At 39.2% G+C, this 27,227-nt stretch overlaps 1 protein-coding gene and 2 long non-coding RNA genes across 4 annotated transcripts; 2 read left to right on the top strand and 1 right to left on the bottom strand.

Moving 5' to 3' along the window:
• The first annotated feature begins 56 nt into the window (after positions 1-56).
• LOC121901168 lies at positions 57-2,095 on the top strand. The gene is made up of 3 exons (XR_006097191.1): positions 57-138; positions 1,720-1,825; positions 2,009-2,095. It is a non-coding gene; the product is annotated as an uncharacterized LOC121901168 (long non-coding RNA).
• zranb2 (zinc finger, RAN-binding domain containing 2) lies at positions 795-5,559 on the bottom strand. Its single transcript, XM_042417888.1, has 10 exons — positions 5,408-5,559; positions 4,714-4,766; positions 4,507-4,615; positions 4,167-4,249; positions 3,997-4,073; positions 3,468-3,620; positions 3,213-3,373; positions 2,687-2,746; positions 2,019-2,168; positions 795-1,789 (listed from the first exon to the last, which is right to left on the bottom strand). The coding sequence occupies exons 1-10, from the start codon at positions 5,461-5,463 to the stop codon at positions 1,732-1,734; spliced, it is 960 nt and encodes a 319-aa protein (XP_042273822.1). The 5' UTR covers positions 5,464-5,559; the 3' UTR covers positions 795-1,731.
• Positions 2,114-27,227, top strand: LOC121901169. 2 transcript variants are annotated; one of them, XR_006097193.1, is made up of 3 exons: positions 2,115-2,196; positions 25,416-25,788; positions 26,922-27,227. It is a non-coding gene; the product is annotated as an uncharacterized LOC121901169 (long non-coding RNA). The 2 variants fall into 2 exon arrangements; XR_006097192.1 differs by lacking the exon at positions 25,416-25,788 and having other exon boundaries at positions 2,114-2,196.

Genomic DNA, 27,227 nt, shown 5'->3' with positions numbered 1-27,227 from the left:
CACAACACAAAATGTGTGACGCATCAACACATTGCTCAGTATTCAAGTACTCATATTAACTAACTCACCTGTCTAACTTAATAGCAGTAGATAGCTGAACATTTTAACTAAGCCTGGCGTCGAAATCCCCCCCAAAAGGTGTACCAGAACTTCTGTTTTCTCTTCTAAGTAACAAAGCTAATGTAACTTAATGTTTAAAGCGAAATGGTAACTGGTCGCGGCAACGTTACCGTTAAGTACGTTAACTAGAAAATTCGGTGACGTGATTAACGGCTGCATGTCACTAGCATAACGATGCTAGCTGATGTCGCCTAACGTCTAATTTACTTCATGGGCTGTTCAGAAATTTCTATGATAGTATCGAAAAATGTCCTTCCTGCATTATTGGAAAATAAACTAAACGTAAATACAAGTAAATGCTTACAAATACTTAAACACAAAAGTTTAAGGAAGCTTACATGAGTTCCGCGTAACGTAATATTACTGTCTCAATATAATTTCCCCAACTGATATTGGTAACCTAAGTAACAGTTAGCTAATTTTTGAGACGTTACCGTTGATTTATATCCTTTTCACTGCACATTGGTAGTTTCACCGGAATGTTCCGTTAAATCTTATCAGACCATCTTATGAAATTTATTACCTTATTTAATACAACTTTGTATTTGAGATATCATTAAATAAGAATTCCTTGTCAAATTTAGCAAGCATCCAAACGGGGCTGAATGTGCAGCTGGGTTTTTCTCATGATCTCTCAAACTTATCAAATCAAAACACAGAGAATAAACAAGAAACAATGTCAACAGGATTTTATTTACACGTGTACATTTTAGTTGTTTCACCAATAAAAAGACAGTATTGCCACATTCTACCTTTAATCTGGACATAGGAGGATTTTTGTTACTCTTGCAGCACTAATTTGGAGCACTGAAATCTATCATTTATTGACTTAGTTGGTTTCCCAAGTGACAAATGAGGAATAACTAAGTTGTAAAATAGGCCACAACTGTGAAAAACAAAAAACAAAACACCTAAACCAAATAATGTTGAACTTTCTGCCATTTATGAATATCAAAAAGTAAAATACTTACCTTGATAACACAAAATATATATATATTTATCAACAAAATAAAACAAACAGCCAAAATTCATTGCTACATCTGTTATTTTAAATTGGTGCTTAGGTACTTCACTTTTTATTTAAAAAAAAAAAATGAAGAATGCATTTACTAAAAAAAAAAAAAAAACGACAGGAAGAAAGAAAAACTGACTTTTTTCAAACACATTCTCATATGTTTTCAATGGCCAAAGAAAATAAAAAGGTAATACATTTTTTTTTTAAATTTCCCAAAGATGGGCAGAATAAAATGTACTGCCACTAATATTGAGAGTAAAATGGGTTTAAAATAGGATACAGCCTCATCACAGTATATTTGATTTTCTTATAGGACCAAACATTTATGTTTATTTGACACCTATAGTTACAGACATTTGTCACAGATTGGGGTGTATGTGGATTTAAAAAAAAAAAAAAAGAAGTGAGCATGTAATGATGGGAAACGGCAGAGAGAAGTATGTTGCTGTCTTTTTTTTTTTGCTGAGGGAAGTAAGACTTTGGAGATTCTATGAAAATGAACAGCATACTGTATGGATGTTGTTGCTTTCCTTGCAACATAACATGCACTTGTACTAAGGTTCCTTTTCTTGTTTGTCTTAAAGGCTGTAATAAAGTTATTTCTTTTTTGAACTGGAGCCAGAATGGGAGGATCCAGAGGAGTGGCCGCGGCGCCTGAAATCACACAAACACCATGGGAAGAGAAAAAAGGTCAGCAGGCTCAACTATTAACATTCAATTATACATACTTGAAACAAGTAAAAGGTCACAAGATGTAAAAATGTAAAGCGTTATGACAAATGGAAAATATGGACATATTTCTGTAAATCTGAATTCCCATAAGCGAGGCGATAGATGGCTAATAATAATCAGTGCCATTGTGGTATTCCACAGAAACCCAAACCTTTCGGACGAACGTGATCTAGAACGCCTCCGTTTTCTCCCTCCAGATGAGGACCTGGAGCGACTGCGCTTCTGTCTCCTCTCAGGTGAGGAGGAAGGTGAGCGGGACCTCTTCCGGGGAGAGGAGCCCTTTCCAGACCTGGAGCTGGATCTTTTGGAGGAATAAACCAAGCACTAAGGTCAGTAGGGTCAAGGCAATAGCTCCACCAGGATGGGTATTTATCAAGCTTCTCTGAATAAGAGCACTGAGCTACAGATTTATTGTACTGGGAAAATTTATTCAAGACACTTTAAGGCTCTGTTTCACTACTTTTAAATATAGTGACATTAACTGAGTGGGCACCACTCTGCAGGGATGCTTGATGAAGACCCTAGATTAGTCTATTTAGATTTCTGAGCCTCTGTAACTCAATTCAGGTACTATTTATATTCAGGCCAAACTTAAACCTGAAATGAACCTACATTAGGTGAATGAAAACCAAAATAAAAGCTTATGAGTTTTCCTTATTGTGATTTCGAACCATATGACTATCTGCAGATTAAGGGAAAAAGTAAATAATCACTATGCAGTCTCTGCTAAAATTTAAGATAAGAATTAAGACTGTTCTGGAGCCTTCTGCTCCATACATACACTCTCTAAAGGGAGAGAGTGCATGTCACCTCATTCACCTGGAGTGGGACCTCGAGCGAGATCCAGATCGGGAACTAGATGAGCTCCTAGAGCGGGACCTGAAAGACAAAAAACAAAACCTTTCCAATATTTTCTTCACAACAAACATAGCTACGTGGTTCATATGGCACAGATGTGATAATGAACTGCACTTTCAGTACTTAATGACACTGAGATATATTTAGAGGAGAAACACTATTCTTTCCTTATTGTATGTCATCATTGTTGAGCATATATTTAGACTAAAGTTCAATGGAGTTCATCTAATTTATCTAGTTCAAGATTACAATATGAACAATGCATTCCTTCCATCTGAACGCATAGACATCCGGAAACCCGACGTTTACACAACTCAAGATTATTCACATCAAGTTTCTTACACCACAGAAGGAGAAGGGTTAAGAAAAGAGAAAACAACAAACAGCAAAACAGGACATTTAATTGATGTTGATCAGTAAATCAGAAGGAAGATTGAGCTGATACTGACATTTTGCCCGGAGTTACCCTTGACCTGTACCCTTTTACCTGGACCTCGACCGTGAACTGGAGCTGGAGGAGCGTGAGGATGAGCGAGAACGGGACGAGCCCGAGCGGCTGCCCTTTTTCTTAGCCTGCTTGTCGTCGTCATCATCGCTGGCGTCCAGGTCATACTTTGATAGGTCTCCATCGTCTTCCTCATCATCATCCTGGAGAGGAAGTTTTTTTTTTTTTTTATATTAATATTGTTATCAGCTAGTATAACAATATTTCTGAATTTCTAGCTTGAGGGTCCAATCTTACATCCAGTTTGTATTTGGAAAGGTCACCCTCTTCGTCATCTTCATCATCTTCCTCCTCCTCCTCTTCATCTTTTGGCACTTCTTTCTTTTCACTTTCTTTTGAGGAGGATGTGCTGTTGGTCTTCCCACGATACTTTTTCTTTTTCCTACCAAACTGTAACAACAAAAAGAGAACATAATCCTCATCAATAAAAATTGTAGAGCTGCAACAATTAATTGGTTGATCGATTAGTTGCTGACTATTAAATTAATAGCCTGCTATCTTAATAATTGTTTAATTGTTCCAGCTTCTCAAATGTGAATATTTTCTGGTTTCTTTAGTCTTATATGATAGTAAACTGAATATATTTGAGTTGTGGACAAAACAAGACATTTAAGGACGTTACCCAATCAACATTTTTAAACATTTTCTGACATTTTATGGACCAAACAACTAATCGATTAATCAAGAAATAATCGACAGATTAATCAATAATGCTTCAATTGCGAATCATTACATTATTGATCATTTAGCACCAGTTGGTACCCACCTCATCATATTCACCATCTGATTCCTCTCGTTCAATGTATTCCACATTCTCCCTTTCATTAAATCCTCCACCATACCCTGGACACATAATAGAGGTTTTAAAAAAAAAAATCAATAACTAGTATTCAAAAGCACACCAACAACTGGCAAACTATTTATTTGTTGGGTTACCTGTTCTCTCTTCAAGCTTGGCATATTTCGGTGTGTTACACATGTTGCACTCTGACCTCCTGGCCCAATTCACATTACCACATCTTTATGAAAAGAACAGAGAAGGAAAATAGACATCGGTGATATTTCTGTAACACATTTAAAACTTAACGACTGTAAAGACAGTTTCATATTTAACCCATTAACAAATCTTTTTCTCTTACTTCCTTGGTTCATTACTTTAAAATTCTCTGATTAAATGTACATTCAAATGCATCACCTTCAAGTAAAAAAACACATTTACTCTAACAAATATTAAAAGTATTTAATGATTGCACTGCAGTTCAAAATAAACACTTACGTTTTACACTGCCAATCATTTGCACTGAAGAGGCCTCTGCTCTTCTCAGCTAGAGTTTTCCCAATCTCTGTTCCTCCTGCTTTCATCATCTTTGCCTCTGTGGTTTTCTCTGTGAAAACAGAACAATGATCTTCAGTACAACAGCTTTTTGAAAAGGATGTATTATGCTTCTGCAAGACATAATCATTTGCACAGAAACGGGCTCACCCCTGCCACATCTGTTACAACTAGTTCTTCTTGCAAAGTTCACATTTCCACACCTGCAAAAGCACAAAACATAATGTAACGTTAGATACAGATTTGGCTTGATCTTGATGCGTACTTAATCAGGCATAAGTGTGTTACGAGCAAGTATTGCCGGATGATGTCTGTTTTATTCCCTTTTCATGTGCTACACCATTTGCTAACAGTGTTTCGTAGAACATCCTGTGTCACAGGCCTATGCACTGACAACTGCAGCTGGCTTATCTGTAATGTAGAGCACTCGCAACCTGATATTGCTGACCCCGAGTTAGGACCGTACACTCATGACATCTTGGCTTCTGCAACATAGTAAACATCCGCCACGACAGTGAGTGGACAATCTAAAACCCCAACCCACACATGCTAATGCTAGCTAGCTCAGCGCATACTGACAATGTTCAAAGTCGGTGACGCGTAAACCCAAAACCGCACCCTTAAATCCACAATTGATATGTCGTGTTTATTCTGTTTAATGTAGATAAAATGGTGGGTGTTAGGTAAATAGTTTACTTATCTAGCCAACATTAGCCTAAACTAGACGCTAGGAGGCCTCGCTAGCTAGCTGACGTTGGCCTGTTAGCACAAGCAGAGACTTTAGAAGTCTGCGACTACATTCAACTCAATATAGGGATTTATTTCATGTTTGAGGGGCACTTACTTTTTATCAGGACAAATCCAGTCCCCGTCGCTGACTCGAAAATTCTTCCCCGACATTTTAGTGCCTGTTAACACTGGCTGGCTCGTTAGCAGGGTGCGCACACTGTGCTCATGCAGCAATAGTTGGATCAGCGCCGCCCCCTCTACTGCTGCCTTCAGGTGCCTTTCGGCAGCTCTTTCACCGTAACTTTTTTTTTCGTAATATGAAAACACGTACTGTCTCACATCCTAGGTACAGTAAAAACGGGCCAACGTTGCGCCAGGTAGTTTTTGAAAAAAACACTTCGTTCATCAGTGTAAGAACACAGCAATTATTACATACATAAGCCAACAAAGGTATACACTACTGTCTGTCTTTACCTCCCGTGTCCTAACTGTCACAATTAATGAACAGTGAAATAGGTCATACTTTAAAAAACGTCATAGCCATGTTAAAAAATATTATTTCTGCAAGTTTACCAAACATGTAAACCAAACAACTGAGACAATAATGCACTTTTTAAACCGACCACTTATATTACTGAAAACACGTGAATGCAACATTGACAAAGAGACCAACCGGTTCTTCTTGAGAAACGTTAAACCATGCAAACTAAATATTGTAATCAGAAGATATCGGTTTCCTGCAAATGCAGTGGTGATGATAGGTTTTGTTTTAATGTGTCAAGTTTACATGTCATGCAAATATCATAGTAAACTAGAGGATAATGTACAGTGCAATGTGACTATGAACATGCTATTGAACACCAGGCACATTTTACATCCCTAGAGGTATAACCCTCAGGTGTGTTTGGGAAACCCTCAGCATCACACATTTGAAAAGCAGAGTGGTTATGTGAAAAGAGTGATTAACACATGCACAAACAAAAGGGGCACAGGGTTGAGTTTTGAGATAAAGACTGATGTAAGCCTTCAATTTGTTGTATTGAAATTACTGGCTTTGAATACATAGAGATATCTTCATATGATATTGAAGATATTGAGATTTAGGCTGTAAATGTCCAGTTGACAACATTTTAGCAAATGACTAATTAAAGATCTGTTTTAAATTATGGATATTGTTGACTGTACACACTTTCTTTAGAAATTCACAATCAAAATTTAGCATCTTTAAATCCTTAACTGATCTTGCCAGTAATGTGTTTTTTTTTGTTTTTTTTTTGCAATACAAGTACTGGCCACTAGATGACAGTTAATGCCAACATTTAACACTGCACATGTCCACAGACCCTCCGGTTTTATTTTGTTCTGGCATCTGCTTGCAGTGTGTATGTGTGTGTGTGAGAGAGAGAGAGAGAGCTTACACAAACTGAATCCCACATACAAATGAATCTTATGTTATGCATAATATACACCATAGTAAACCTTTGAGTAATAATATGATAGCTATGATATGACATTTTGTTAGATTTGCATAATCGGCTCTTCTGGGAGTGTCATTGTCACAAAGAAACACATTTAAGAGATATTTATACTGGCCATGTTTGATAATATTATTATATAAATAAAGTGTAGAGGACAAATATAAGTCAAGTTTTTATCCAGGACAAAGTTGTGTCACTACAGTATAGGTAAGTTATACATTTTGAAACATTGTGGTTGTATGTTGGATGATGCCAAACTTTTACACAAAAATAGTCAAATTGTTTTAAAATCAAATGTTAATTTTAGCCTTTAAAAGAATTTTTTTAAATAGTATGTGACAGATGATAAAATTATATAAAAAAGATTTTTAAATGATATGAGCTGTGATATTTTATAGAATTTTTTACAATATTATTCATACATTTCATAGCCCTAAAATCCTTTGCTAGCATGTTTCAAATTGGTCCTTTTATGGAGATGTGTAAGGAAGTATTAAGGAAGTATCAGGTAGTTGGAAGTGTCTGTCAGTAGCACCAGTCTCACTTGAAATCCAATAAGACACTGATCTTTCACAGAATAGCTTAAAAACCAAAGAGCAGGGAGAAAGTCATCACAAGTGGTCGGTGCTGAAATCATAGAGGTAGATAAGGAGTTCAGGTTAATTCAGAGTAGAGGTAAGACATAGATCTAGGTCTGCTATTCTGGATGAGGATCTGGCTTAAGACTGTATTCCATGATTATAACATTCACATATGAAGCATTACCATTTGTACTATATAATCTCATGAATTGTGTGGGTAAAAAACTCCAAATGATCTGAAATTCATACAAGATCCATTCAATAAGTATTAATGTAAGTCACAAATTGCAACATGATTGAATGCTATTATTTCAAAATTTTGCAAACATGTTTTTTTAACTATCAATCAAATTTGGCCTTGCAAGAACAGGGTCAGTCCAATGACACACAAAATGTTTTATAATTACAGATGAGCTGATTTTATAGCTCTTAATGTTAGCATAGTTAAGATGCAGGAGGTAGCACGCCATATGTTGTTGAGATGTAAATGCTATTAATGAGGGAGGGAGGAGGGGGGGGGGGCTTTAAGTTGCAAGTCGGTTATTCTCCTATGTGATAATACTTAACAACTGCTACAATTTAAGAACACACCAGAGCTTAAATTGCTCGCCCTTGTCCACCCAATCTGCTGTCGGTCAAAGTCAAAGACCCTTGGAGGTCTCTGTCACAGCTGGTCCATGACCCCGATGCCACACCAGTAGCCATTTCAGTATTTCAACTATTACTTTCTCTTCTTTGGCCTCAGTTTCCTTTGCCTGTTTTTGACAGGGGTGAAATGACATTGCTGAGGTTTGTCCTTTATGCCTTGGACAAGATGGGTTTATTTAATTGAGTACACTCAAGATGAACTGAACAAGATTTTTTAATCATACATTTTTTTAATCATCATGTATCTGTTAGGGAGACATGCACTTGATTTATGAGCCCTACACAAGGTTTATTAGGACTACGAGGGGGCGGGGGCAGCAAAGATAAGGTATCAGAGGTAAGAGAGGCACATTTTATGATCCAGCCTCTTTCTGTTAAAGGAAATGACTTATGGCCCTTCATCAGTATAATTCATAATATCACATACAGAGGCAAGACGTTTGATATTACATGAAAACAACAGTCTATACACACACTGTTGGTTATTCGTTCATAACAAGGCATCCCCACTGTGCTGTTTGAGTCCTGTTTACTTCATCAGTCACTTTTCATGAAGGAAGCCTCTTCTCACTGGTTGTGCAGGAGCCATCTCTACTCACTGGTTTCAACTGAGTGTGTACATTCTGCTCGCTTTCAGCATTGCACAGAAAAGAATGAAGAGAGATGTGAAGCAAATGAAGCCATGAATAACTAATAAGGAGACATTGCCAGTGCTGTGTTATGTTTGTTTGCAGCACACAGTTGCATGAAAGATTCAGAGAGAAGTCAGGCAATTAAATAGCACTTAGGTAAACATCGCCTCATTACATTAAAGTGGCTTCATTGGCGGTAATGCTTTTTTAACTTTACTGTGTTCTTTCTGGCCAATGTACAGCCCACCATCTGATTGTGTCCTGGGTCAATAACACTACTAAGAGATATTTTTCATGGGTATCAATGAGGCTTTGGCTAGGCTGACACTGTTTTCTAGCCCAGTGGCTGGTTATGGCTGAGGGTTCATGCACAGCAGAGTCTCTGACAGGGAAAGGCAGTCATGTATGTAGGTTTGGATAAACCTACTGCAAGTCACCAGGGCATTCCAATATTGACAGATGGCAGGGAGCTGTTCCCGAAAAAGGGGTAGAGTGAGGGTGAAGAGTTGGAGGCTGGTGGAAGTTGACGCACTCCACTCACCACTCTTATCTCCATACCATGATTCAGCATTAATCAAGGTAGTGATATGTATTTCCCTATGCGCCAAACTATAGTCAACTGTCTGGCTGTTTGTTAACTGGAAATAATTTGATACTTTGCTGTCTATTTATTTCTGTACATTTGTTAGAGGACGGTCCAACACAGCAGGAGAGGTGATCCTGTGTTCACACTTTAGTGGTGATAGGTGAACTGTAAGGTGCCAGTGAACCCCATCAGAGTTATACAGCATAACACAGACTACCGTGCACGCAGTGAAACAGCTCATGCTGGCAGATGTGCCGCTGCATTGTGTTGTATCTCCTTTCCTCTCATCCAGTCCTTATCACTAAAGCGCATTCATTTTTTAAGCCAGAGAGCATGTAGTTTACAATCCAGTCTCATCCTTTCTTTTAAAAGCAATCAACAAAGCATGATTTGATGCGTAAAACTTGAAAGTAATGAATCTAAATGTTAGCAGTAATAAAATGCAAGATGGAACAAGTTGCATGGCATTATCAGTTTTGATTGTGTAAAATGTATTGTACTTTGTATGTTAAGCACTCACCTACTAGTGCTGATAGTTTGGTCATATTGATATACTTTTTGGACTAATTTCATACATTTCTATATTGATTTCAAAGATAATGTTTATCACATACTCTCACGTCTCAGATTGGCAAAAATCCCCTTTGCCTGGAAGTCTATTCCAAAGTCATGTTTTTTATGGGAAAGAAACATGTTTTTCAAAGGAAAAACAACCATCATACTTTGATCTTGCAGGTGATTTTGAGCATTCCTTGCTGACAGTATGAATGTGTCAAGTCCAGCAGATCTAGACAGGCCTGAGAATCGGAGGAGTGATGTAGGCACGAAGTCTGAGACCAGAGATTGTTCTTCAAATGGAATCAGACAATTCCACAGATAAAGTGTTTACCTGGCGATCTCACTTGATGATTCCTGTGTGTCTGCACAAAATGCAATATTCAAAGCCTTACCATCGTTAAGGCAAGGCCAGCGGGACGTTCTCCGATGTCATTTCTCAAATGGTTTTGTCAGGTCTGTCGTGCAGATTCATGTTTAATTGCCGCACATCACTTTTGGGGACCACTTGAAAAAGAAAGAAATCAATGTCCCTCCTGCTGCGTGACTAAAACATGAATTCTAAAAGCTGCTGAATTAAACAGAATACTAGTTCAGTTATGAAATATCTTTTTGTACTTTTGTTAAAGCTAAATTGAGTGAACAGACATATTAGAACAAATGTTTTCATTCATTTGATAGTAATAGAACAGTGAAGATTCTTCAGATTGGATCATAGATTATGAAACGTAATTCATGAAACAATCTTCACAATTTCATATTTCCTTTTGTATGGGATAATATTTCACTCACCATACAGTCCTGTTTTTTTTTATGTTGTGTATTCTTGTGGCAGCAGAGAGAAAATGAAAATGAGATAGGTAGAGCGAAGGGAAATTGACAGATGGACAGACAAAAAGGAAGAGGAGATGGTTTCACAGTAAACAATACTCAGACTGTAATTAAGTGACCTGACTTCAATTAGAAGCATTATGTGGGGAAAATTGTTTTTGTGGTTTGATGCACTCAACCATGCATTTGATCCCACGGTTCTTCTCTGCTTATCTTTAACCCCGCCCTCGATTCAATGCTCTTTATTCACTTCGAATTTCACATCACAACTTCACTGCTGGGCTGACAGTTACTGAAGAGGTATTCTGATTGCTATATAACAATGGCTAATGCAGGAAAATGGCAAGCAGCTTCAGCGCAGCCCCGGCCTATGCGTCATCTGGCTCTACTCTTGGCAGTGACATAGTCCTGGCAGTGGGGTGATTAATGTGATAGGTGGAATTTGTCTCGTTATGTTGACACCGGCTAATAAATGCCTTGTAAACAGCCAGTCACAGCTGTTAATGCATCATCATAATCCAGGATTAGGAGGTGCCAGGCATGGCCAATAAATGCAATTAGGCACTGACAAAATTAATTCGCCCATACTCTGACTTTCCTGCACCCTGTCCATTCTGAGGGAAACTCGAGTGTGTCGTGTGATTCTTCACAGGGTCACAAGGGGATAAACGCACTGAAAAGCTCCCCATTAAATAAGGAATATCTAACTCAATTTGAGTTCACTACAATGCATAATTTGTGGTATATCAACTCCAAGATAGATTGAAATGAAAACAAATATCCCTGCTTTGCTCCTCTAATCTATTTGGAATTATGGAATTATCAACAGAGGAGTCAGCTTGGAGGGGAAAAATCGAAGTAGAAAGCCGTAACACAAGTGAATAGGAGTGCAAAAATATTATTAAGCTGAAACTCATTATGTAAATGCTGTATTTCATACTTACATCCTAATATCTCTTAGAGGAAATACAAGACAGGTGACTTTTAAATGTGACTGGTCAGTAAAGTCGGTCACCAAGACAGCCATTAACTTCCTGTCACTCATCTCCGTCATGCCTCATTGGTGGAAGTTGTGATGCATTTCTTCATGTTTTTACTTACCTCGCTTATTTTTAGCAACTGGGACTTTGGTCTGATGTTTTTCTAAAGATTTTAAAACACCCCCCAGCACCCAGTCAGCCCGTCCTATTACCAGAGTGATGGTCAATTGAGATGATCAATTTGCATAATGGAGCATTAAATTGGGCCCATCACACCCACCTCTCAGCAGCTTGCTCCCATGGAGGGCTCACTGAGAATGGCAATTGCTCTTGAAGGGGTGACATGTATCCTCTTTGCTGGAGTATCCTTTCACCATGCAGACTGAGGCATTTGGCTGGTGAATATACCAGCAGTCACTGAATAATGTAGACTCTTATTCATGAGTAATCTATTGCCGAAATGAAAAGTCCTAATAAAAGAGGAGTGTAATCAAGTCCAAGAATGAAAAAGAATGTTAAAGTTACAATGTTAAAGTTAGAATCAAATCTCAGATTAAGATTTTTTTACTCACCTTTTCCTTTTTATTATTGTCAAACTGCTTTGCCAGAAAAAAACAAACAAATCAGAGCTCTCATAAATGACTGAAAAACCAAACTTGATATTAGTCTTTTTTTTAAAGGAGCATTTTCTTTTAAGTGTCAAAAATCGTTTCATCCTCTGTGCTCATCCATTCCCATTAGCTTAACGACTTGCTTAATTACAACGTCCATCCTCATAGTGACCAGTGGTCATTTCTTGGACACAGAGCAGATCATTTTGATTAACACCCACCAAGGAAATCTAAGACTGTTATCTTAGGCAGATTAGTTGAGCTTTTTAGGAGCATGTCAGCGCCTAAGGACCTGTGACAAATTGCATTCAGAGAGCTGCACAGATCTGAGGCCAGCAGGCTGTGATTGATGTGTGCCATGTGAGTGGCAGGGAGGAATGAGATAGAGCTGTCATGGCTTTCCTCTCCACCATGTTGCCTTTGTTTGAGGGTTTTTCTCTAGGGAGAATGCTGTCCAGAGAACAATATGGCAGAAGCTCCTTGGTGTGCAGGTTTTGTTAACTGGCCATTAGTAAGTGCCCATTTGGCTTGGTGGGAATTAGTGGCTGGCAGCTGAAGCAGATTTCATGAAATTGAGTGCATCGCTAAGATGGACTCAGATGTTTATACAGCTTTGAACATGTTTTCACTTAATTTTAAGTGTTGTAATGTTAAAAATATCTTTTTACTACATTTACTACATTTTAACTACAGTAATTCTCTGTGAAGAGGACACTGGGCATTCAAGTGATTTGCTCATGAGCAGTACCTAGAAAACTTTAATTCCCATGAGAGAGTGCTACCTTTACCTGCCACAGGCAACCCGCTGGGCTTCTACCAGCCTATCAGCTGTGGACTGACAGGTGACTGACATTAAAGAACTAAGGCAATCGGAGGTAGTTGTGAGGCTATGGATTGATACGTTTTATGAAGCTTTTGTCAGATATATGTGTGACATTGCCATTGAATGAAAGGGGTCTGTGGAGTGTGATTTTGCAATTTGATGAGGTTTGTATTCTCATAGGAGCCAAACCAAGGGCGGTTTAATTAAAAATATTTACAAATAAATTGCTCTACAAAATGAGTTATTGGGTGTCTGAAAAATAATGATTATAAGGGCAAATTGAAAACAAAATATGGATATGATACATTTAAGAGGATGATAGTATGTCTGACAAAAGTACTACATATTTACTTGATTGTCAGTACAGTATATATTTATGCTGAACTGAATTTACCCCCTTCATTATAGTAATGTATGGTTCATATATGGTTAAATGACATTATCTGGCAGGCCAAAGGTGGAAGACATCACACCTTCACTTTAGATTATTTGTTATAAAATGATCTTATTCACAAATAACATGTAGCATTTTTTTGGGTGTGCAAATTTGCCTCTCTGCAAATCTGCACATATGTATCTCTCTGGGTGTGCCAGCAAGCCTGTCTGGGTCTGTCTTGCCTATGTGAGTGTGTGTTTAGAGTCTTACACAGTCTGGTTGGTGGAGGGATTAATTGGTAAGGCTCTGCATGCATGAGTGCGATCTAATCAGTTGATACACAATAGTAAAGGTCCCTAAACAGGCAGTGATGAAATACATCTGAAGGTCTCATTCCTGTTCAATGTCTGGTCTGGTTAGTACAAGTGCAACCTGGTGCCTATACTCAAGGCTGTCACTGAGGCCAGAGCAAAAACATCCTGCTGTCTGACTGGAATCTAACTCTTTCTTCATTCCATTTTAAATGTCACACCCAAAAGACAACATGGCTGAGTATTTGCTCCTCTACGCTCCAGATCCATACCATTAGCATAAATGGGGAATCAATTATTTCAGCCCTGATGGAGCTGATTATGCAGAGACAATAAAGGCAGAAGGAAGGAGTCATAATTACAAGATGACCTATGTCGCCTTTCTACCATCACTAGTGTACCAGCACCATGTTGGTATTTCATGGGTGAGCCGGTAATTACCTGATAAGAACTGCCGGAAAAGTGGGAAAACAGATTGGCCCCTTTTGCACGTCTCTTTCGATGCACCACACTTGCATTGCAACATAGACAAACTGCTGGATCTGTGCCTCTACAACCCACTCACATGTCCTCTCTCAACACACAAGCGAGACACACTCATACGCGTGCACAGCAAAAATGTTGACTCTTCAATTTACATAAGATGTCAAATTTAACCAGTGTGTCAGACTCTTGGTACTGCTGCCCATTTGATGATAATATCCAGTGTAGCGCTCTGTGGGCTGAGGAATACAATTCAAATGACTCTATCTCTTGAGGCAGAGGTGCTGTGATGTGCCAGCCGCTCTGTAGAACAGCCCAAAACCAGCTAGTGTAGAGAAGTGGGGCTTACCACTTTCATGTCATGCCTAACAGAATGAGAGATGGGGTAACAGAGAGGCAGATAGAGTGAGCAAGGGCGATATGTGTGAAAGAGAAGAGGGTAAGGGATGGTTGTTGGGGACCAGCTACATGATTTATCTCCGGTGTAGCTTGTGAATAAAAACCCCTACCTCATGAAATCATCTCTGCTGGATGCCAGGAGAAATGTCACAGAGGTAATATTAAAGAGCCACAAATTACTATTTTCTAAATGAGAATTGTGTCTATATCTTTTATATCCATAAGGGCCACAAGCATCCTCTTACCCCTTTACTGGAATCAGCCTTTAGTCCCATCCCCCATTTATGAATCAATGCTGTTTAACAGACCACCAAGCGTTTAAAGTGGGATCTTACTTTTTCCTTGACTTTAAAGCACTGCCAGCCTGCTGGAGTCATAGTGGGAAAAACACGGGGTAGCCCACTGAATTACGATTGAGTGATATTAGCAAATGTGTTGCAAGATGTTATGAATTTTTTACATCGCTGGAAACACAGCATCCTCTTTTGAGGACAACTTTAAAGGCTTTCCTCTTCCTACCCTCGTAATAATGTTGACTATATTAGTGCAAGCAAGCAGCATGCATGTATGTATCAGTCAGAGCAGGAATCAGTGTGAGATCAGACACCACTTCGTCATTTCTACTCCGCCGTCCCACAGCTTGCTTTGAAGTGCCTGGCTGCAAAGAATAATGAGGATGCAAGGTCATTTGGGATGACTTGGGTACCAGCCCACACACACACACAGGCACACACACACACAGAAACATCTCTGAAATCACCACTGAAGATCTAGAGAAATGGTTAGAGGAGGAAGGATACATATAAGTATAGAAGAAAGTATAAGATACATGGTGATCTGACTGTGTAAGAAATGGTTATCTTAAATGAAAGATTGGATCCAAAAGAATGTATTGCGTTGCTGAGTAACATGCATGTTGTTGGAGTGAATAAAAAACATAATGTTGTGTAAGAGAGAGACACAGTTGGCTGTTCTTTTATAATTTAGCTGGTCAAGATTGTACAAAACAGAGGTGGCATGCTTGTTTCCTTGAGGGACATACGAATAAATATGACCTAATGGTGTACCATCCAACTGTTGGAAACTGAATTTTCTTCCAGCACATCCTCAACCCAAAATTCCTTGCAAATCATGCCACATTGCTGCCACCTTTCGGGACAGCTGGGCACAATTGTGTCTGGCAGATGTCAAGGCATCCTGGCAAAGCAACACAAATCTGGGACAGTTGGACTCAGGCAACAAACAGACGGGGACATCTTCTAAATCAATGCCACCACAAGAGGACAGTGTTGATGTATCAGCCCAGAGGCTTGTTTATTAATATTGATGTCCCCACCTTTTTTATAATTTCAGACTACTTGAGTTTAACATAACACGTTTTAGATGAAAAGGTAAGTGGGAATATGTTTTCATCATCATCATTAAATTGGGTTATTAAATAGTTGAGAGGCCTCTTATTTCATACTCTATCTGAGAGCGAGTGTGTGCGTGGAATATAGTGAGGGGCTATATGGCTAACTATTTCACTCTTTAATAACCTCTGTTGAAATGAGAGTTTTGGGGATTGAGATAACAGCCGATTATCACTCTGTGTTATTGTGATAAGCTTGCAAAGAAAACTACACAGAGACACAAGGCATAGCCAATTATGAAAATGAAAACCTATTCATTGAGTCAAGCCCTATTCTTTTCAGACTGTAACAGCCTGACACAATAGATATTCTCCGCTGATTCCCAAATGACTTCCTGTCATGTTGATACAGATACAGGTTTATTTGAAGTCCATGGGTGTGGTGAATTATAAATACGGATTCCTAAACACTAAGCTAACATTATTAGTCTACAGTGCATTACTTCCCTCATTCCCATAAACATTCATATTAATACCGATTCATGCTTCATAATAATTGTGTGGACACCTAGTCACAGAAAATATAAAGAGCTTAGACAGAGTATTCTCTGTGAAGGTTTTCTCATATACACAGACACCTTGTCTCCTTGTATTTCAATCAAACAGATACCAATGTCAGTATTCAGGTGGTCATTGTAGGCGTGTGATGACTGAAAAGAAGGAGCAACAGCACTATATTGTCTACATTTCCATAAATATTCTATCATACTGACACAAACTAAGTTTAGTGGACATGTGTGATTGTGGAGAGTTATTGGTGTGGACACTTAAATACAGTGGCTTCTCCCAACAGTGTCATAAACTTACACTTATACTGATGCACACAGAGGTTCATTGGATATTTGTGGGTTGGGTAAATTGTCAGTATCAACAGTTAAATACAGGTACTTTCTCTTTCTCTAAAATGTCTTATATTGACACAGAAGAGGATTTGTAATTTTGAATGTGAGAAAGTATCATCATAGAAACTTATTAATAAAATACAGATTGGCTGTGTCTCATTCCATACAACAAATTATATATTCATGTCTAATTCTCATAGTATACTGTTTTCACAGTATACTGAAAATCTCTGCACTCAGTTATTTGTACTAATAGGAAAAGATGCCATACATGCACTGACATACATCAATCAGTCTGCAACTCTAGCCACTGACTAATTGGAGTCTCTGTTGGTTGCCTGGCAACCCAATGGTGAAAACGAGACCAGGAGGTCACTGTGCCCAGCCAATAAATAGCCTGGCAAATAACCCCCATCAAACTGAAACACACTTCGGTTTTGTACAGATTAAACAAAAGAGATACAGTATAACAAGCCAGGATACAGGGGCTGTTTCGTCCATTTCTAAACTGTATGCTAAGCTAAGCTAACCAGCTGCTGGCTATTACTCTTTTATTGCACAGATATGATGATGGTGTCAATCCTCTCATCTAACTCTCACTTTTACTGTGTTAATACAATATATAGCTGCTTAAAATTAGTATATAGTATGGAATTAGGATACAACGAGTAATTATTGTAAGAGTACATTCCTAAATTGGGTTCTCAATTACAGTAGAGCATCCAATTGAGGACCCATTACATACCCATTAACATCCATTTAAAACAGATACAGATCTGAGTATAGTGGATTTCTGCAGCTGTTTTACACTACAATTATGGATACCAACCAACCCAACTGAGACAATGTCCTCTCTCCCTGCATTCCCATCAACTTCCACTCACATTAATGCTGAACCTGAAATTAAATGTCAGGATTCAACAGATATCTATTGCTGTCACCACTGAGGAAAAATAGAGGAATGTGTTACACTTTTGCTCTCTAACCTCTGTATAATACTCCATATGCCTCCAATCCACTTTCCACTCGTGCTCCCAGCTTCTTTTCTCTTCGTCACAGAGCAGACACCCATGAATGCATGCTGACCCCATATGCCTCCTCAGTATGCAGGAGATGTATGTGTGTGTGTGTGTGTGTGTGTGTGTGTGTGTGTGTGTGTGTGTGTGTGTGTGTGTGTGTGTGACGGTGTGTGCACAGCAGTTAGTGGGGTGAAGCACAAAATGTGTTATATATCTAGATAGGTGTTGGTTTGTTAAAGAATTTCTGAAGGCTGATACATGTCAGTGATGATTTTAAACTGAAGGTACTGACAACTGATATTTGTGCTATACATTTCTTTCATTGGTCATTTTGTAAGAAAAAATTAACACAATGTCACTTGACCTACAAACAGACTAATGCTCTTAAAGGACTTAAAAGGATATAAGTCTTATCCCTCATTAGGCTTTCCCTAGAGAATATAACAAACATAAAAAACTGTTCAGTGCCTCCTTGACACTTCTATTCTCTGAAACAGCATTGACACCACTGTATGACAGGACACAAGAGTGTCCAAAATCACTCCCTTGTTCATGTATTCCCCATTCACTACATCAATGGTTTCCAGCCTGGGGAATGACCCCAAGGGGTCCCAAGATAAATCCAAGGCATCTAAAAATTCTTCAACTGAAACAATCTGACAAGGAAAAATCATCACTTTTGGTTGAACTACTTATAACTCAAGTGCACACTAAGGACCAGGTTATGTTCAAAAAGAAGTAGCTTGTATGCTGTGCTGTCCATCCTTGTTGGAAATCAAAAGTGTATATAGTTGTTCAGAATGGCCACATTTGGAGGCAGAATGAAAAGCTGCTTGTCTTAAAGAGAGGGGAGACATGATATCATTTACAGCAAACACGGTGGTAATGGTGCGCATTTTCCAGTCTCCTGGAGTACATACATGGTGTTGCACTTGGTTGTTGAGAGGGAAGTTAAAACCCTGGCTCCTTTTTCACCTCAGTACACTTGGCCAATCAGAGCGTGAAAGTGGGTGTGAATGTCAGATTGTCAGTTACAGAAACTGTCGGACACCTTCCCTATAACCTTCCTTAATCCGATGCCGGCAAGGTGTGGGGGTAGAGGGAAAGCATACACCAATGTTATGGCAATAATCTGTGGTGTGGGGTCACAAACAGGCATTGCTATCTATCTATCTATCTATCTATCTATCTATCTATCTATCTATCTATCTATCTATCTGTCTATCTATCTATCTATCTATCTGATTCATATCTCGCTGTAGCTGCACTATAATTTGTGCTATAATCTTTTATCTGTCCTATTCAATTTTTAGCTTATTTTTATTTTTCCATTTAACTCTTTCATTTTCTATTTAGATTTGTCTTCTTATAATACCTTCTCTCTTTTACATTTTATCTTAGTGCAGGTTTTGCAGACTGCAACTCTGATTTTCCTGCAGGCCATTATAGTCTCTATATACAGTATTGGTTGAACCCTATATATTGTATTGTATTGTATTGTATTGTATTGTATTGTCCTGTGTGTATGTGCTTGTGATTGTGCTTGTAAAGCCTGTCTGAATACTAGCACAGAGTGTCTGTGTTTCTCTCTGGCTTATCATTGTATGCGTGTGATTTTGAGTGCTTGCATGTTTGTGTGTACCGCACAGAGCAACTGATGTGGCTGTCAACTTGGCCCAGGCCCAGGAAGCCACATCCAAACATTCACAGCTGTTGTGACTGTCCTCTGTGGCAATCCTGACACACTTTCATTCTGAAATACACACTCACAATTAATTTAGTTTCCATTATGGGCTAACTTCATATCATGTTGGTTATATGAGGAAGAGCAGGAATCGCTGAACGTGAGAGAGCATTGGTTCCTCACATCTCCTATTCATTACAATGCCTTTGATGAGTTCATCACGTCAGGGTTGGCTAATGAGTTTGAAAGGCGAGTGTCTGCTTTGCTCAGGGCTTGCTGACAGCAATAAAAGCCTGTGAGCCCTCTGCAGTGATGCCTTAGATGTGGAGTGGCCTTGTCAGGGGTTGACAGCTCTGCACGATAGAAAAGCAATGCCGAAAACACTCTTTGTTATGAGCTAATCAATTTGAAACTGATCAATAATTTAGTTTCAGTCATTACAGCTGGTCTGATTGCTCTCCTTAGTCGTCTTTGCTTCTTTCTTGTGTGTGTGTGTGTGTGTGTGTGTACAATATTTACTATGTAACTGTCACTGTATCCCTGCCACCTTCTCTTTATATCTCTTTTTATCTGTCTTTGTCTGTTTTTGATCACATCTTTCTGTGTGTTGTTTTTATGATGTGGTGCTAAATCTCTTCCAGACCCACTTTATTTGATTCTCCATCAAAACTATCCACTATCCATCAAACTTGCCATGTATGTCGTAATCAACCATTCTTACTACATTCTCCATTGACTACAGATCGGTCGGTCCTTGTTAAGAGCATCCGTCTTGAAAGGGAGGTTTGTCTTAGTCCATAGAGGTGGTTAGGTCACTTTGACACATTTCATTCTGGGGCACTTGATTGCAGTATACTAAGCAATCCCCATGGAAATAATCTAGGATTATCCTTGTGCAATGCTTATCCCCCACATCTCTGAAATGGATTTTCCCAAGACATCAACCAGCACATGGTCACAGACTGCTTAGACTGCAGTGCCTGTCATCTGTGATTCCATTTTTGTCCATATGTGAGAGTGAGATGGTTTATGCCAAGTGTGGCCCCTGATGATTTCCCTGTCTTTCATGACCAGAGGCAATGGGCAGTGGCGCTACGCCAGTCACCATGGCATATCATTATGTCCATGTGTGAGACCTCAGAGGGTTGCCTGCCAAAGGGCACACACTATGGGCAGTGGGTATCTTAATCACAAAGCATAAACACAAATCCAACTTCTGCCAGCCTTCCTCAGATACTGGACCATGCCAGACACTGCCAGTCAGTACCTTTGTTTTTAGCCCAGCTAGGCTGGGCTTAGATATTAACTTTATTTCCTCATTGTTTTGGGCCTCACATATCCCCACTCCTATATTTCTGGAAATAATGATAATAATTGCAAAATCAACTAATTTACTTCCTTCAAATATATTTAAATCCCTATATATAGAAAAGTATTGGAGTGAAAACCATTCCTTATGCCACAACCTGGGCTTACACATTTGATCAAGGTAACAAAGTACAGTAATGACTGTAAAACATTTACACCAAATAGGGAAATCTTTCATGCTCTTAGGTTATATGGTCTTTGCACAACTATTGTTTGCCAAAAAGTCATTCACAAACAAAGACATGCACAATATGTTATCCTACATACTGACATTATTTCTGTTTGGGGTCAGTTAGACCTTAGAGATGTCCAACTCCCTCTCAGACCGTTCTTATGAACAAATTGTATGTACTGTCCAATAACAGAAATGCAAATTTAATATATTTGGAACTGACCTATTTGGAATTTGGGAGGGATATTGTAGTATAAAAAATATGAAAATCCACTATATTTAACCATTTACTGCTGGGGTGCCTGAGACTATCTATCTATCTATGAAAATGTGTCTTTAATATCAAAGAGACAGTGTCAACCTTTCCAAGTGGCATGGTACAAACAGACGGCATGACTGTTTGTACTGTCCCTTGAATGACAAGTCCGAGTCAAGTGACCAGTGGGAACAGATGGATTGGGTTTAGAGGGGGCCCTGATGAACTTCAGCAGTGTCTCTGTTCCTCACAGTCATACGTCGTCCTGGCAGTCGTGCAGGGATTGTTCGATTTGCGTCATCGGTTCCATGTGGAGGATAGGGGAGTTGATGTAGATGTAAGTCTACTTGATTCCCAACAGTGCTAAATATCTGACCTGTACTGGTTCTGTCAGACTGATTGGTGTTGTCTGCTGCCTCTCACGAACCTGTTTGCGATGGGCATTTTACAATCATGCTGAGAGAATCAGGCCTCTCTGCCTGACACAGATGAGCTCTGGAGCCTGGCCCAGGTAGTGGATGATGTAGGCTAGCCACAGGCCATCGATGAGCAGCTTTTGCTCCCAGTTCCCTCCTTCCATGTTTTCCATTTTCCCCTCCCTCCCTGTCTCTTGCACACTCCTCCCTCCTAGTCTCCTAGGCATGCTGCACCTGTCCCTGCACCAAAAATACCCAGGGATGCCAGCAACCCTGCAATCTGTCACCTCCAGGGCCTCACTGACATTTTTAATCAGAGAGTGATAGGATCACAGGTATAGACGATATTTACCCCCTTAGCAAACACACTCCCCATACTCAAGGCTTAGCTAGGAGTGTGATTTGTGGGGATCATTGTTGTGAGAGTGGTACACACTGGTTTTGGAGAGGTAACAAAAACAGGAGCTGTGTTTCCATCGGAAAGCTTTTTGTCTCTGCATGGTCCGTGGGGTAGACACAGCTTTGTGGTTTTGAAGACAGAAATACATCAAAGGATACATGTGATGGAGTCCAATTATTGGAGTGTCAGGATTAAAAGCCAATATGTAAAACACACTTTGACTTTCCCACCCTTTCATGCTTTCTTAGTCTCACACCAAGGGGGATAATGATTTCTCCACAGCAAAAAAGAGAGGCTGGTAATGGGTAATGCTGTGAAAGCAATACAACAAACATTCAGGATATTAGTGCTTTTAATAAAGATAGTAGATCAGGCTCCAACAGTGTCCATGCAAGTAGCAGAGAGTGTAGGCTGATGAGAAATGTTTTGTTCACACCTAACATACCTCCGTATCTACTTCCGCCAAAAGTTTGTTACATCCCATTGGCAGTTTTTAAAAATGCATGCTGAAGGCAAACTTCTTTGGCCCTCACCATAAAACATTTCTTTTGTATCATGGGATGCTGCAGCCTCGGGAAAAATAACAAAGGATCTCTTGAGCAGGATAGTCCAAATAAATCCCAAAAGGAAAATGCATTTTGTTTTTTACCTCAGTGATGATAATGGATAATTAATGCCACAGTGAACAAGAGAAATGTCCTATATAGTCATTGTCAGGACCCTGCTGAGGAGAAGACTCACACACAGGCAGATGTTACCCTCAGGCGACTGATCTACAATCAGATTCCTCTCTCTTCCCCCATGTTTCTGTGGACAATAAGAGGCAAAATTATAAAATCATCTATATATCTGTGAAAGGAACAGTATTCACCTTCATCAGTACAGCTGTTGGCTGTTGATGCAGACAGGTGAACAGGGTAAGTAATCAAATGAGAAGTTCAAAAATCCACCAAATCCACCAGAGAGATAAACTTCGCTCCTCAGCCGAACTTAGCTGCTGTATAATTAATGGTTATGGAGTGTCTCTCATCTCACTATTTTCTATTGCTCTTTGTCAGGGGCAGCCTATATAGTGTGCTGTGGCTGTGTCCCATTTCCCAGATAAAAAATGTCTGGGTAAGGGAATGGCTGCCATCCCCTCTATGGTTGAATAATGGTGTGATGCCCTTGCTGTGCAGCCCCTTGGGGATTATGTTTCAACAGTAACCTGCCAGAGTAAAGGTTGTGGCAGTAATTAAAACCAAATATTTAAGAGTTGGCCAGCGGTCCAGCGCTGAATTTTCAGATCAATGTGGGCCAAGCCCAAGGACCTTGTTGCCTGCCCAGGGCTCCATGTGCCCCACAGAGAAAGTCAAACAGATTGAGTCAGCTCAACTGCTGGCTAACTCACTGAGCTGTAAGGCTGCATGCCTGCTGGGACCTCTTGTTACAGAGCTGGTTTCTTTTTTCTAATGTTTACTAAGGAGAGGAATGGGATGCACTGCTGACAGCTTTGAGCACAGGGCTTGTTCACTGTGCTGAGTACACTGGATGCTTAAAGTTAATAACATTTTTTACTTCAGTACAAGAGCATTCTGCTTCAAACAAGTTCTTCCCAGCAACAGCAGGAGAATTTCCTCATGCATCTCTTGAAATGCTGTCTAAAAAGTCTCTCTCATGCTGCCACTAGCATAAGGCTGAATGCATGCCAGAGCTGTTTAAACCTAACTAACCCAGACCTTGGGAAAGAGATATTTCACACGCCACTTTGTGATACGAATGCTTTTCTTTTAATGCATTCACAACTCCTTCATACCAGACAGTTAGCAGTGTTATCCCACTGCTCGTTACAGGTCACATAACACCCTGGTCTTCAACCGTAGTTCCATACATATCACTAGTTTACAGTGCAGACTGTGCAGAAGTGGGCTCATTTATTTGGTGTCACATAATGCAACAAACTACAGTAACTACAGTAAGTATTTATTTTTGGTTGAGAGAAGAAAACAACACAATTTGGTAAAATATTATAGTATGTAATAACTATAAAACCTTTTAGTGTAAGTTTCTAGCAATCCTGTGGAAGCTTATGTTCTCCCCCTCCAACCAAAGTGCAGCATTGCCAAACCTGCATCAGAAGGTCAGGATCAGGGTAACAAAGCCAGGTTAGAATTCAGACTGTCCTCTCCACATGTGTCACAGCATTGGTCTGACAGAGGTATAAAAGGCACTTTAGCCATGAGTTTGCTATCTCTACCTATTACATTATTAACTCAAAATGTTCCAGTTATTAATAGACTCATAGAGCATAGTACACGTCAAAGCCAACATGAAAAAGTGCTTAATTGTCATGTGTAATAATGAATATTATGAAAAAAACATCCCAAGAAAAGAGCTTTAGAGATACACTCATCCTAGTCTTCCAGTCCCTTTTGAATTGAGTTGTTCTCTTGAATCACTCACCTTTGTAGTCAAAAGTAATCAGAATCCAAAATCACAGAACAACTGCCAACTCCACTCCCTGGCAGCCATCTCCTGGAGGCACTTAGTGGGCTGGCAGATAACATTCTTTGAGGTTCATCACAACCTCTCCACCATTTCTTCAAGACACTTCCCTTAGGCCAAAAACTTAAGACCCTAACAACCGAGAATATTTTTTTTCAATCATTTATACCCTGTGCATTCACACACCTACAAGCGATGAAAACTGTTGGTTACAACAAACATGCATTAATGTATGATTCCTCAAAGTATTTAAAGGACTTCTGGTTCATTATTTGTTAAATTTCCAGTATGTTAGGTGATATTGTATTGTGTCCATTGTATGCTGAAAGATGTCAGTGAAACAAATGTTGACAAAATGTTAACAAAATCCTTGATAGAAAAATATTAATGAGTTAATTCTCACTTTTATAAGCACTTTGTATGGAATCAACATGGCACATACTGTTAGAAGAACAAATAGTTCGGAATACCATGAAAATGATAATTTGAAGCTGCTGTAGGGAAGTGTGGTGTATGGGTGGATTTTGGGGGAAAAATGAAAACAAGTCCACATTCTTTGTTGTTTAGGGGCTTTTGAGCCTTTTCCTCAAAGCCTTCTCACGAAAGAAGTCCATATGCAAATGCAGGCTGAAAGCTGAAACGCTATGGACTATACAAAAGAAAGAGCAAAACATTATGTTTATGATTAATAAACTACCTGATATTTCATTGAGCACAGTTATTCCTTAAACAAGAGTACATTTTCTGTTTGATCTTTCGTTTTGTCTTTCTTTACAGTCATACACTAACATGCTCCTGTGAGGTGTAACTCCAGACAGCAGGTACAGGTTGGATTCCCTGTACCAGGGCCATTTTTGCCATTTTTGCCTATTTGCATTATGAGTGATTGCAGTGGGCCCCTGTGAGGTGGTATTTTTGGGGGGTTTTTTCACGCCCTCTTAAATGGCTATATTTTATGTAGCACTTTTATTCTATATTTTAGGTTAACTCATGTGCCTGTCAGACTGATTTTGTTTACATTAGTTTATCATTGGTTATACAGCATAGCGGAAGTTCCTGTTGGAGGAAATATGTTAAGTCCTGCTCCTCCCCCAAACTTTGTGGTGAGGAGAGTTGATGAGAGCAGACACAGAGAGGAGAAGAGTGTGAAGTGAGTGAGAAACTCTGTGGATATCATAAAATATAAAAATAATAAAAGTTAATAAATGTGTATGTAAAAACCAAATTTGAGTACAGCAGACAAGTGGAGTGACCAAGTGACCAATCCAGGGACCTGCATGCTGTGGGTTAACTATTCTTTCGTAATGTCATAGTTAGTCAATTTTTCGGCTAAGCTAGTGTAGCTACCTCCTCCATCAGCGGTCGACATGTGGTACTGCAGGGACAGTGTGTATATTCTATGCAGTATGCAATTATTTTTTAATGCTGTTATATTGAGATCACAAGTTAATTTGTCTTGTTATATCGAGAAAACAAAAGGCCCATTTCTCGAGATAATTTATCACAAGATTTATCACGAGTGGAGCTCATTCTCATTTGTTCAACTGTCTCCTCTCCATGTTTTGCTCACATAGATGCACCTATTTAGATCAGGTGCAAGAAGCCTACAGGTGGCTCTCAAATGTGCAGTGTGTAGAATTTAGTGGCATCTAGCGGAAGGGAATTGGCAGAAATGGGATATAATATTCATAAATATGTTTTAATTAGTATATAATCACCTGAAAATAAGAGTAGAGAGTGTGAGGGTATGTCACGCTTCATTGTGTGTTGGGATGGGGGCGCCATCTTTAGAGGAACACACTCTGTTACCTGCCTGTGCCTGCTACGGTGTTATGGTAGTTGCCAGCTTACCTTTTGTTTTGTTTGGCTAAAAAGTTGGTTAAATCGTCAAATAGTTTAAAAGTTACAAATCCCTAGAAGCTCATGAACAGTTTTGCAGTGGCTGGGTGCAAGATATGCTAATTCACAAGCTGGCACACTGCGAGAGCACAGTCATACTCACAAAGGTAAGTTGGCACTCCTCTTTTTGGCTCAATTGTTAAACCAAACAAAATGCAAAACTTACCAGACAGTCAAAGGACAGACAGCAATGAAGTGTCTGTTCAGCGTGAAGAACAATAATTATCTGAACTTAACTGAAGTGTTTTGTGAAGTGACAATAGTAATCATACTGAACAAAAGGGGAAAGTTAGTTGTCTTTTGTATTTCAGTGGTCACATATACTTACATTGAGCTCAAACTGACCTATATAAAATTAATTTACACATGTCATTGTATTTACAGAAGCAGCTTGTGCCACAGTACTGTGCAGCAGATGAGGACACCTCCAGCTACAACATCAGACCCTCTGTTGCTCTTGTCCACTCTGCCTCAGTCTTTGAAAGAAATGTAGAGATGGACAAAAGTTTGAACATTCACAGAAATCAAACATGTATATTTTATTAATGTCCTTGTTACCTGAGCAGACCTGACTGTGATTCTCTCTTCTTTTTCTCAGTATTAATGTGAAAAGTTAACCCCGTATTACACATGTAATTGTTTGAATGTAATGTACAGTAACAACATTAAAGCCAGTGTAATACAAGGCCA

This window comes from Thunnus maccoyii, chromosome 7 (genome assembly GCF_910596095.1).
Source record: "Thunnus maccoyii chromosome 7, fThuMac1.1, whole genome shotgun sequence".
Taxonomy (NCBI): domain Eukaryota; kingdom Metazoa; phylum Chordata; class Actinopteri; order Scombriformes; family Scombridae; genus Thunnus; species Thunnus maccoyii.
Note: the sequence above shows the minus strand (reverse complement) of the source record. Positions and strands in the feature narration are given on the sequence as shown.

Bases quoted from the DNA above. Each gene is read 5' to 3' on its own strand.
- zranb2 (XM_042417888.1), bottom strand. From the start codon at position 5,463: ATGTCGGGGAAGAATTTTCGAGTCAGCGACGGGGACTGGATTTGTCCT. The intron at 4,767-5,407 runs GTAAGTGCCCCT...GTGCTTTTGCAG, and splicing joins TGGATTTGTCCTGATAAAAA to GTGTGGAAATGTGAACTTTG. The intron at 2,747-3,212 runs GTAAAAGGGTAC...TTTGTCTTTCAG, and splicing joins AGTTCACGGTCGAGGTCCAG to GTCCCGCTCTAGGAGCTCAT.